At 37.9% G+C, this 13285-nt stretch overlaps 1 protein-coding gene across 3 annotated transcripts in view; it reads left to right on the forward strand.

Moving 5' to 3' along the window:
• IPP (intracisternal A particle-promoted polypeptide) overlaps nucleotides 1–13285 on the forward strand; it is a 40740-nt gene that overhangs the window by 11683 nt on the left and 15772 nt on the right. For 2 of the 3 annotated variants that reach the window (XM_032430045.1, XM_032430026.1), the window contains exons 4-7: nucleotides 5000–5155; nucleotides 6160–6327; nucleotides 10524–10661; nucleotides 11407–11529. In XM_032430045.1, the coding sequence (XP_032285936.1) occupies nucleotides 5000–5155; nucleotides 6160–6327; nucleotides 10524–10661; nucleotides 11407–11529 (585 nt within the window). The remainder of the gene's footprint in view (nucleotides 1–4999; nucleotides 5156–6159; nucleotides 6328–10523; nucleotides 10662–11406; nucleotides 11530–13285) is intronic. The other variant, XM_032430035.1, reaches the window with a different exon arrangement.

Raw genomic sequence — 13285 nt, forward strand, 5'->3', positions numbered from 1 at the left:
CTCTCTGTCAAATAAATAAATAGTAAAATCTTAAAAAAAAAAAAGTAATCTCTACACTCAACAGGAGGCTCGGACTTACAATTCTGAGATCAAGAGTTGCATGCTCTATCGAATGAGCCAGCCAGGCACCCCATGGATGGGCATAATAGTCTTTTTTTTTTTTTTAAGGTTTTATTTATTTACTTGAGAGAGAGAGAATGAGCACATGTGTGTGCCTGTGAGCAGGAGGAGGAGCAGAGGGAGAGAGAGAGAGAATCACAGACTCCCTGCCGATGGAGGAGCCTAACACAGGGCTCTATCTCACAACCCATGAAATCATGACCTAAGCTGAAATCAGGAGTCCGAGGCTTAACTGACTGAGCCACCCACTCACCCCCTAGTTCTCACAGTATAGAAAGTAGGTTTTACTATTAGTCATTTCTATTTTACAGATGAGGAAACTGAAGCAGACAGATTAGGTAGTTTGTCCCTATCACATATTTAGTAAGTGTAAAGCCTGGACTTGAACCCAGATTTCTCCCATTCTACAGCTTAACCCTATACTCCTTAACCCCCACCTCCAGCCCCACCCCCTGCCCCCACCCTTCCATGGGCATTAAGAAAAATGAATGTGGGCATTACCTATAAGTGCTATTTCAGCAGAAGTGTCCTAGAAGTCTCAGCTTTAAATCATCACAAATGGAATCTCTCTGACGCTTCTAACAGAGATATACAGCTGCTTGGTGAAAACCATCAACCCTCACTTTGGCCAGCTAGGTGCTGGACACCTGTGCATATAAAGAGAAGACCCAAGAAAGAGAAAAGGTGAATCTCATGCCCCTGACTGGGAGCTTGATCTCCTGAGCCTGAAATCATGACCTGAGGTGAAATCAAGAGTCGGTTACTTAACTGACTGAGCCACCTAGGTGCCCTGGGCATTTTATTATCTTTTTTTAAATTGAGATTTATTTATTTATTGAGAGAGAGAGCGCATACACATGCACGTGCTCAAGTAGGGGGGAGGGGCAGAGGGAGAGGAGAGAGAGAATCTCAAGCAGACTCCCTGCTGAGCGTGGAGCCCAATACAGGGCTTGATCTCATGACCCATGAGAGCATGACCTGAGCCAAAATCAAGAGTGGGACGCTTAACCAACTGAGCTACCCAGACCTCCCCTCCCCCGCCCCCCAGGGCATAATATTCTTAAGTTATGATGGTGTTTCTCCCTGCCCCCAATCAAAGTTTATGACATGGTCCTTTTTTTTTTTTTTTAATGATTTGCCTTTTCTGCTTAGATGCCTAAAGAATTATTTTGTTATTCTTTTTTTTCCAAAAGATTTATTAGCATCAACTCATAGAAGATTAGCACCCAGATATACTTTTAAAAAAAGTTTTTATTTAAATTCCAGTTAGTTAACATACAGGGTAATATTAATTTCAGGTGTACAAAAAGTGATTCCACACTTCTGTACATTACCTAGTGCTCATCACAACAAGTGCACTCCTTAATCCCCATCACCTGTTTAACCTGTCCCCCCACCCACCTCCCTAGCACCCAGTGTACTTTTTTTTTTTTTTAAGATTTTATTTATTTTGAGAGAGAATGGGGGGAAGGGGGGGAGGAGCAGAGGGTGAGGGAGAGGAAAAGGAAAGGGGAAAGAATCCCAAGCAGACTCCGAGCTGAGCACAGAGCCTGACTTGGGGCTCGATCTCATGACCCTGAGATCATGACCTGAGTTGAAACCAAGAGTCGGTGGTTAACTAACTGAGCCACTCAGGTCCTCCCAGATGTGCTTCTGAACTATGAGAATAGGCTCATTGTTTCAAAACCTTAGTTCTCATTGTTTTTATTAATTAGTGATAACTGATCAATTATTTCAGGAAGCAACTATAAAACTATATTCTCTGAAATATGACACTCAAATTAGTAGGAAATGATAATGGCATTTTATTTATTTTTATTCCTTTTTTTTTTTTTTAAAGACTTATTTATTTATTTATTTATTTGACAGAGAGAGACACAGTGAGAGAGGGAACACAAGCAGAGAGTGGGAGAGGGAGAAGCAGGCTTCCTGCAGAGCAGGGAGCCCGATGCAGTGCTCGATCCCAGGACCCTGGGATCATGACCTGAGCCGAAGGCAGCCACTTAACTGACTGAGCCACCCAGGCGCCCCTATTTATTTTTATTCTTGATTTGTGTTAGTCATTTTTCATTAGAGTATAATTATATACCCTTTCCTTTTAAAGGTTCAGTTTTTCCTTCATTTTGGGGAAATCTTCCTGTATGAAATTTCTCAATACTTCTAATGTTTCATTTGGTAGTCCTCATCCTTTTTTTTAAGATTTTATTTATTTACTTTATAGAGAGAGGGCGCACACACGAGCAGGGGGAGGAGCAGAGGGAGAGGGACAAGCAGACTCCACGATGAGCCCAGAGCTTGACGCAGGGCTTGATCCCATGACCCTGATATCGACCTGAGCCGAAATCAAGAGTCAGATGCTTAACTGACTGAGCCACCCAGGAGCTACAGTCTTCATCATTTTATTGGAACTTCATTGTCCTTCATATTTATCATCTTTTAATATTAAAATATTTTCTTTTTTTTTTTTTAAGATTTTATTTATTTATTTGATAGAGACACAGCGAGAGAGGGAACACAAGCAGGGGGAGTGGGAGAGGGAGAAGCAGGCTTCCCGCCGAGCAGGGAGCCCGAGGTGGGCTCGATCCAGGACCCTGGGATCATGACCCGAGCCGAAGGCAGACGCTTAACAACTGAGCCACCCAGGCGCCCCTAAAATATTTTCTTTTGTTCTGTATTCACAGTTGTTTTCTCAAGTCTTTACTCAAATTGGTGGTTTGATTTTTCATCATATCTATTGTGTTTCTTGTTTCTAATTTATTAAGTCTATAATACTATCATTTCAGGTTCTCACTTTGTTTCCTTAGCAAGGCATCTCATTCTGCCTTTGAGCTCTTTTTTTTTTAATAGGATCTATATATTTTTTTTTAATTTTTATTTTAAATAGGCTCCATGCCCAGTGTGGGGCTTGAACTCATAACCCTGTGATCAAGAGTCACATGCTCTACCAACTGAGCCAGCCAGGTGCCCCAGATCTAACTTTTTAAGTAATTTTATCCTGTGAAGCATGTATGGCAAGTCTGTTTCTGTTTGTGGCTAATGTTTTCTTCCAGAATGAATTCTGCAGTCTCTTTCTCTTCTTTTTCCTGGGATATATTTTAATAGTTGTATTGTTACTTCTTGATATAATGCTCATGTATAACATGGGCAACTCTCTTCAAACCAGTTTACTCTGATAATGCAAAAGCTAATTCTCCTTGACACCCTTTCTACCTTAATGTAACTTCCAGCTAAAATTTGAGGACTGTGTTATATTCTTGCCACTCCTTTCTAGCCTGAGGTATGAAGGTGGTGGAAGAACAGAGATCTGCTAAGGCTTAGATATTTGCTTAGGGACCTGGGCTCTGAGCTTTCTCTGAGATCCTCTTATTGATCTTGTGTCAGGGCTTACTTAACCCAGCTAAGAATGTGTCTCACTAGTGTGGACTTTGGCTAGTACTGTGCTCTGTTAGATGGCAAGCCATGGTGATTCTGTCTTTACTGATGGTTCTTTAAAGGATTTCTTGAAATGGTTTTTTGTTTGACTTCTCAGTTCTACCTCTTACCTGCTCATTCTGCCTTTCCAAATTATTAGTCATTAGTGAGAATTCTCAATATTTGTTTAATTGACCTTGTTTCCTCAATATTGCTTCTGGGATATAGGGACAGAGCTTGGAGACAGTCCCTTGCTAGCATATATGGTGTCTTTGTGTAAATTAGAAAATAATCCCATTCAAGAGGCCAGGTCTTGGGGCGCCTGGGTGGCTCAGTCATTAAGTGTCTGCCTTCGGCTCCGGTCATAATCCCAGGGTCCTGGGATCGAGCCCCGCATCGGGCTCCCTGCTCAGTGGGGAGCCTGCTTCTCCCTCTCCCACTCCCCCTGCTTGTGTTCCCTCTGTGTCTCTCTCTGTCAAATAAATAAATAAAATCTTAAAAAAAAAAAAAAAAGAGGCCAGGTCTTATAGCTTGCCAAGTGGACATAGGTTGACTTTCATCCCCATTTCACCTCAGCTAAGCATCTTTGGGCAGGAACAGTATACCCAATCATGCTCAAAGTTTTAGGAGATGGACCTCATCCCACTGGAATCTTTTGTTTCTTGCATTGACTATCCTTTTTTAAAGTACATGATATAATTTTATATCTTTTTGTTTTGTTTTTTTAAGATTTTATTTATTTATTTGACAGAGAGAGAGACAGCGAGAGACAGAACACAAGCAAGGAGAGTGGGAGAGGGAGAAGCAGGCTTCCTGCAAAGCAGGGAGCCCGATGTGGGGCTCGATCCCAGGACCCTGGGATCATGACCTGAGCCGAAAGCAGACACCTAACAACTGAGCCACCCAGGCACCCCTGTCTTCTCGTTATTAAGTCATAAGTATAGAATATTGGGCTATTTTATTTTTCCATTTTGTTGGATAATCATGGTCCTATTTTACCTTGCCATCTTTGTTTAGAAATCCTCACACATGTGTTTTTAAATTAGATATTATGAAACATATTGTTAAAAACAATTTTTGATTTAAGGAAAGTATAGTCTTTAGTAACAATGAGAAAAATAATATTTGGTATTGTAGGAAACAATCGCAATTGCCTGATGATGAGTTTTTATTTTTTTATTTTTTTAAATTTATTTATTTGACAGAGAGAGAGAGCGAGAGAGGGAACACAAGCCGGGGGAGTGGGAGAGGGAGAAGCAGGCTTCCCGCGGAGCAGGGAGCCCGATGCGGGCCTCGATCCCAGGACCCCGGGATCATGACCTGAGCCGAAGGCAGACGCTTAACGACTGAGCCACCCAGGCGCCCGAGTTTTTATTTTTTGATAAATGTGTTCTATCTTTATGGGAACATGTCTTTTCAATATTATTTAATAGTTGATTAAAACAGTATCTTGTCAAACTTGCTTTAGGAGTATCCGATTTTAATCTTCGTGTTGCGTTGCAAACACTTTTGAAAGAGTACTGTGAGGTGTGCAAATCTCCCAAAGAGAACAAGTTTTGTAGTTTTCTGCAGACATCTAAAGTTCGGCCTCGGAAGAAAGCAAGAAAGTACCTATATGCAGTAGGTGAGAACCTTTTAAAAAGTGATACAAATAATCTTTATTTTCAGGAGTAAAACCTTTGAATATTTTGTTGTTATTGTTTTACACATCAGAATATGCAAGTGTGTCAAATAGGTATATTTAATTTCACATAGAGGCTACAGATTAATTGATTATGTTTAATACAGTGGATACATCTAAGAATAAATAGCTATTTATTTGACATCTGTTATTCTGTGATATAAGTTGTTGGGTTCTTAGATTGTCCAATTAGTGTCAAATAACTGATTTATGAAATATTGCTTGAAAAGTTAAAAATGTGAATTCCAGTGAAAAATAAGGAAAATCTCAACATTTTTAACTATTCATGGTGTCTTAGATGATTAGGGATTATAGGAACTAGTGGTCTCTAAAGTGTGGGCATACAGGATAATCCACAGAAGTATCAGGTGAACATATTAAAACATCTTTTTTATTTTAAAAAACATTAAGTATTATTAATATGTGATGTATATATAAACAGATTATTCAGATTTACATACATAATATTTTATATATACTTCATAACATAATTTATAATCTGTATGTAATTATATGTATGATTTCATGTATGCTATCTAAATATGTAATTTTTGAGTGCATGCTACAATTTTTTTAATGATGGGATGTGCAGTTAAACAAGGGTTTCAACTATTTTTAATTGAAAAAGATACTAATAGAAGTCATAATGAGACCTCCTAACTAGACACATAACCAGCTCCTTTTATGTTTTATCTAACATTCTATTATAACCAAAACCAGGTGGTAGAACACTGGTTGACCTCATTGCATTTAAGCCATCATCTTTCAGGACTTGGCGTATTTAAGAATAATATATGTATATGTGGCAGGCTCTAAAGCACTTATTCCTGGCTATGAAATAGTTATTGACTGAATGTCTAGATGTAGAGGGCTAGATTTTTCTCATTACTGTCATTTCCATATTTAGCAGTAAGTGATTTGCTGTGTATCTCCTTTCCTTCATTCAGGTGGATATACTCGGTTGCAGGGGGGTCGTTGGAGTGATAGCAGAGCCCTCAGCTGTGTAGAACGTTTTGACACCTTTAGCCAGTACTGGACCACTGTGTCTTCACTTCATCAGGCTCGATGCGGGCTGGGAGTAGCAGTTCTGGGAGGGATGGTTTATGCTATTGGAGGTAATAATGAAAATGTCTTCTTTCCCTTTTTAGTCTCTAGCTGTAAGTTGACTGCATTCTTATATGACTTATATATATTGTTAGGTACTGTGGGGTATACATAGATATGGTTGTGCTCAATAAATATTTAATGAATAAATGAATGAAAAAAGAAAGAGGAAACAGAAGATAATTGAATGTTTCTGACCAGAGGGATACTGTGATTTATTCCAAGGCAGAATACTTAGGTTTGATTTTGATGAAAAGTTGTTTATAAAATGTGGCACCAAATGTTTGTGATAAAAATTGTTTTAATTTTGAAATTTAATTTCACATACTGGAAGTTGTATTTAATTAACATAGTTACCTGGGCAATGAGATTTATAAAAACTAAGTCATCTAGACATTGGGATATATTTCTTGGTTGAAATCACTGTTTTCTGAAACTATTATTAGGAATTATAAAATGATTAATAAGATTAAATAAAAGGAGTTTTGAATGTTGGAGGGAACTAATTATCAGAGGAAGATCTAAAGAGAAATAAATGTTAATGCTTTTATATCAATATTTACTTCTGTATAATTTGTCTTTATAGCAACAAGCCTAGGCAGGTCCTCTAACCCTTAGAACTAATCATTATGCCTTATTTCTATGGGTTAGTCTAAAACACAAAAAGTTGTATATAAAAAAAATTATTTTTTTAGATTTATTAATTATTTGAGAGAGAGAACTAGCGGAGGGGTAGCAGAGGGAGAGGGAGAATCTCAGGCAGGCTCAGCGCTGAGCCCAATGTAGGGCTTGATCTCACAACCCTGAGATCACGACCTGAGCAACCAAGAGTTGGTCCCTTAACCGACTGCACCACCCAGGCACCTCTTGAAAATGTTATTACTATTTTTTGACTATGATACTGTCAGTTTAAGATGAGAGAGATATAGAGAATATTTGGTTTTTACTTCTCTTTTGGAGGGAACATAATTGTCCCTTAAAAACAGTTCATTAAGAGGCAACTGGGTGGCTCAGCTGGTTAAGCAGCTGACTCTTGATTTTGGCTCAGGTCATGATCTCAGGGTCGTGAGATCGAGCCCCACGTTGGGCTCTGCTCAGTGCCGAGTTTGCTTGTCCCTCTCCCTCTACCCCTCCCCCCATGTGCACTCTCTCTCTCTCAAATAAAATAAATAAAATCTTAAAAAGAAAAAGAACTCAGTTCATTAAATCAATAAATGCCATGGTGAATCCAGAAATCCCAACAAAGAAATAAGAGTTTTAAGCAATAACTTTCTGTCAGCATAAAGACCATGATTCTATATAATCTTTGACTAAAACTCTCATAGCTCTTTTTATATACATTTTGGCAATTATGGATAGTTTCATTGCATGAACTCTCCTGTTTAACATAGGGTCACAGTGTCCTGTGTGACACTTTCATATATATGTGTCCCCTTTCCTCATGCCACAGAAATACTTATGGGCACCCTTCAAAAATGCTATGACTTCACTATTATTTATTTATTTATTTATTTTTAAGTAGGCTCCGCATCCAATGTGGGGCTTAACCTCATGACCGAGATCAAGGGCCACATGCTCTACTAAGTCAGCCAGGCACTTCAACTCGGCCTACTATTATTAATAATATCAACATTGCTATTTTAAGATATTTTATAATATATAATTTTAAGATAATTTTTATTATCAAAGTAATTCAGGTTTGTAGTAGAAAATTTTGCTCAGACGCTTGACGACTGAGCCACCCAGGCGCCCCAATTCCAGGACATTTTTATCACTGCAAGAGGCCACTCTTATTATTTAGGGAAATTTTTATATCAGTGTAGGGAATTGTTTACAAGGTATGTTTCCAGATTCCAGCCAAGGGTCAATCTTGCAAGCAGGTCTTTCTAAGGATAGGCATTCTCAGGTCTGCTGTGCGGATTCTTTTCTGCACAGTAGTTTTATATGTTCAGGATTCCAGGCCCTCATAAAGTTATATGTTATATGTGCTGCAAATACCTTTTGCTACTCTGCTGCTTCATCTTTCACTTTCTTTACGGTATCTTTTTTTTCTTTATGATATCTTTTGATAAATGTATTTTTCATTTTATTTTTTTAAAGATTTTATTTATTTGACAGAGACACAGCAAGAGAGGGAACACAAGCAGGAGGAGTGGGAGAGGGAGAAGCAGGCCTCCTGCTGAGTGGGGAGCCCAGTGCGGGGCTCGATCCCAGGACCCTGGGATCATGACCCGAGCTGAAGGCAGACGCTTAACGACTGAGCCACCCAGGTGCCCCTGTATTTTTCATTTTAATGTAGCTAACTCTATTATTTATTTTCCCTTTATGGTTAGTGTTTCTAGTATCTTTTTAAAGAAATCCTTCCCTACTCCAAAGTCATGAGGATATATACCTTTATTATTTTCTAAAATTTTAGTTTTAGAACTAACTGTATGTCTGTAATGTATGTGTGCAATCCACCTGGAGTTAAGTTTTTACATAATATGAGTAGGGAACCAGTTTCATCTTTTCCTCATAGATATAACCAATTATCCCAGCATAAAAAGCTTTTGTTTCCCTATTGCTGTGCAGTGCAAACTCTGTCATATATCAGGTAATCATATATGTTGGTATCTCTTTCTAGAATTTCTTTTCTGTTTTGTTCTCTCTGTGTATCGTTATCTTAATCACTATAGGTCTGTTTTAAGTCTGATAAGCTTACCTGATAGGACAGTTTCTCCCCTTACTATTCTTGTGTGGGAGTGCTTGGCTATTCTGGGCCCTATGTACTTCTATATAAATTTTAGAGCCAGTGCATCAAATCTGTTTGTTTTCTTTTGTCAAATCTGTCTTTAAAAATAATGTACGACAATGGAATACTAGTCAGCCATCAAAAAAATGAAATCTTGCCATCTGCAATGACGTGGATGGAACCAGAGTGTATTATGCTAAGTGAAGTAAGTCAGTCAGAGAAAGACAATTATCATATGATCTCACTCATATGTGGAATTTAGGAAACAAAACAGAGGATCATAGGGGAGGAGAGGAAAAAATAAAACAAGACGAAATCAGAGAGGGAGACAAACTATAAGAGACTCTTAAGCATAGGAAACAAACTGAGGGCTGCTGAAGGGGAGAGGGGTAGGGGGAAGGGGTAACGGTGATGGACATTAAGGGGGGGCACGTGATGTAATGAGCTCTGGTATTATATAAGACTGATGAATCACTGACCTCTACCTCTGAAACCAATAATATATTATATGTTAATTAATTGAATTTAAATTTAAAAAATGTTAGTTGGAAAAAAAATAAAAATAGTGTATGATTCCACTTATATGAGGTACTTAGAATAGTCAAAATCCTAAAATACAGGAAATACAATGGTGGTTGTCTGGGGCTGGGGGAGGGGAGAATGGGGAGTTATTGTTTGAATCAGTATAATGTTTGAGTTTTACAAGATGTAGAGAGTTTTGGGGGTTGATAGAGGTGATGGCTGCACAAAAATATGAATGTGTTTAACATCACTGAACTCTACACTTAAAAATGGTTAAGATGGTAAATTTTATGTTACTTGTATTTTAACACAATAAAAAAAGTGTGTTTCAAATTGGGATTATGTTAAATCTATAAATCAGTTTGGGGATAATCATCTTTACATTGATTCTTCTAATTCATGAACATGATATATCTCTTCATTTACTTAGATATTCCTTAATTTAAAATTTTATCTAAATGAAGTTTATAAATTTTATCTGCCAGAGGTCTTGTACAATCTTTGATTAGACTTATTTCTAGGTAGAGTCTTTTTTAAAATTCTATTTTAAGTGGTACCTTTTTAGAAATTTTTATTTTCTCTTTGTTGCTAGATAAGGATTGCATTAAAATTCAAATTATACCAGAGCCAGGTATCCAAACTAATACATGAAAAAATATAGAAGTGTTAAAGTACAAATTTTATCCCCCAAAATTACACGGATTATTTGGGTGGTAGAATTAGAAATAGATAATAGGAAAATTATGCCTTGTTTCATTAAGTGGGCTTTAATAAATGACAGTGCTATTGATTTATAATAACACTTATGGGGCAAACTAATCTTAATGAATAGTATAAAATCAGACATAATAGTTGAATTTCTGATAATACAGAATGCTACTGAATATTGTATTATGGTTCCAGGCTATTAGCAGCACTAAACCTTCTGATATGTGTCTCTTTTATTTAACTCAGGTGAAAAGGATTCGATGATTTTTGACTGTACTGAATGCTATGATCCAGTTACTAAACAGTGGACAACTGTAGCTTCAATGAATCACCCCCGCTGTGGCTTGGGAGTGTGTGTGTGTTATGGGGCTATCTATGCTTTGGGTAATTATGCTTTTTGGTTTAAGGATATCTAGTATTATTTAAATTCTTAGATTCTAATTACTTTAGACATTTTCCTTCCCTCCCATAAGAAACTTTTTTTTTTTTTTTTAATAGAGATACAGCGAGAGAGGGAACACAAGCAGGGGGAGTGGGAGAGGGAGAAGCAGGCTTCCCGCCGAGCAGGGAGCCCGATGCGGGGCTCGATCCCAGGACCCTGGGATCATGACCTGAGCCAAAGGCAGACGCTCAACAACTGAGCCATCCAGGCGCCCCAAGAAACTTATATTTTTTCAGTTTTATAAATTTTTATTTTCAAAATTGAATTACTTGGGGAATATTGTCAAGTATGGAGCTCTTAGAAGGAGATGGAGATAAAATGTAGATAAGATGTCCAGTGAAGTACTTTAGCTAACTAGTTAAATCTCATGATTAGGATAGCCATTCTGAATATGCAGAAGTTGTTTCAAAAGGTAGTTTTGCAAAATACCTTATTTCCTAAGCAATATGATGAACTTTTGTTTTTATTTTGTTTTGTTTTAAATCTCTGATGAAAACTAGGCAGAGAGTTAAGATCCAAGTTTTATAGTCAGATTCTAACTTTTTGTATGATCTTGGACAAATAACCCTCTCTGGTCCATGTGATAATCATTCAGAATATAAAGTTGCCAGATTAGATGTTTTCTAAGGTATTTTTCAAAGATAAGACTCCTTTATCCAGAATTGACATTTTTCTGTTTGGTTACAGGTGGATGGGTTGGAGCTGAGATAGGGAACACCATTGAACGATTTGATCCTGATGAAAATAAGTGGGAAGTAGTTGGCAACATGGCTATGTCACGCTACTACTTTGGGTGTTGTGAAATGCAAGGTAATTGCTTTCTAAAAAATTTTTCCTGAAAATGTATTTTATTTTATTTTATTGTTTATCTTTTGGGGGAGGGACAGAGGGAGAGAAGAGAATCCTAAGCAGGCTCCATGCCCAGCATGGAGCCCAACACAGGGCTCAATCTCACAACCCTGAGATCATGACCTGAGCTGAAATCAAACGTCAGATGCTTAACTGACTGAGTCACCCAGGTGCCCCCCTTTTTTTCCCCTAAAAATATATTTTTTAAAAAAACTAAGCTTGGGAGCGCCTGGGTGGCTCAGTTGGTTAAGCAACTGCCTTCGGCTCAGGTCATGATCCTGGAGTCCCGGGATCAAGTCCCACGTCAGGCTCCCTGCTCAGCAGGGAGTCTGCTTCTCCCTCTGACCCTTACCCCTCTCATGCTCTCTCTCTCAAATAAATAAATAAAATCTTAAAAAAAAAAAAAAACCAGCTAAACTTGAAGCTTTATTTTAACAGAACTATTTTATGTCTGTTAGTATTGAATGCTTGACACTGACAGTATGGAAGTATTGCTTTTAACATTTTATATGTTTTAACCTCTTATATCTTTATTTCTGTATTGCCAAAATAATCATTTTTTTCCAAAATAAACAAAGCTAGAATTAAAAATTACAGATAGGCACAAATACCTTACTGGCAAAATAAGCATTTGAACCTTCATCCATCTTTGTCACTTTCTCTCCCATACAGTCCTTAGTAAGTATTTCTAAGTAGGAAGAGGATATAAAAAACAATCTTCACTGTCTCTTCTTTTGGCATTTTCAGTGTTTTCTTACCGGGCACATTCTGATTCAGTCCACACAGAATATAATGCTATGACAGATTTGAAAAATGTTGTACTACATATTAAAATGGTGTACAAACATTATTTTAATTGTCTACTATACCCTGAGAAGTAGTTGGTAAGCACTGTCAAGTAGAACCTGATTCTTCGTCCAGAATTGGAGAGCAGATTCATATGTACCTGTAGAGTAGTGAGCAGTGTGCTCATTGTTATAACAACTCAACCTGCTATTCCCAGCTCAAGTTCTTTCTGCTTTGTGAATACCTTCTCAGATTTCCATTAGCATTTTAATGTTCAAATTACATGGTACAGACTGTATTCTATTGTGTAATACTATAGTGTTCTCTAATTGTTTTGTATCTATTATTTTTATCTTCTCATATAAATTAGGGGTTCTGAGACTTAGTTTTCAACATAGGGGTGAGGGGCAGTTTCCCTCCTACTAACAAGAAGAGGTTCTCAGAACACCAGCTGGGTGTTGGAGAATTCAACTCAACTCTAACACTATGTACCCATACCTGGAGATAGCATCAAATTCCACAGGTTGAAGCTCAGTCCTACAAGATGCTCATCCTCCCCAGGCTATTACCTGTGCTTCTGATAGACTGGCTATAGATCAGAAGTTCTAATGGTCCCTCCTCTTCAGGTTCAATTAATTTGCTAGGGTGACTCACAGAACTCAGAGAAAATGTTACTACTAAAATGATATAACACAGGAACAGCTAGATGGAAGAGATGCAAAGTCGTTATGAGGAAGGGGCACAGAGTTTTCATGCCCTCTCCAGATACTCCACTGTCCCCACATCTCCACGTATTCACCAACCCAGAAGCTCTCCAAACCCTTTCCTTTTGGATTTTTATGGAGGCTTCACTATACATAGGCATGAGTGGTTAAATCATTGGTCATTGGTGATTGATTCAACCTCTACACCTTCTCCTATTCCCAGAGGT

The sequence above is a fragment of the Phoca vitulina genome, unplaced genomic scaffold (genome assembly GCF_004348235.1).
Source record: "Phoca vitulina isolate PV1807 unplaced genomic scaffold, GSC_HSeal_1.0 scaffold2, whole genome shotgun sequence".
Taxonomy (NCBI): domain Eukaryota; kingdom Metazoa; phylum Chordata; class Mammalia; order Carnivora; family Phocidae; genus Phoca; species Phoca vitulina.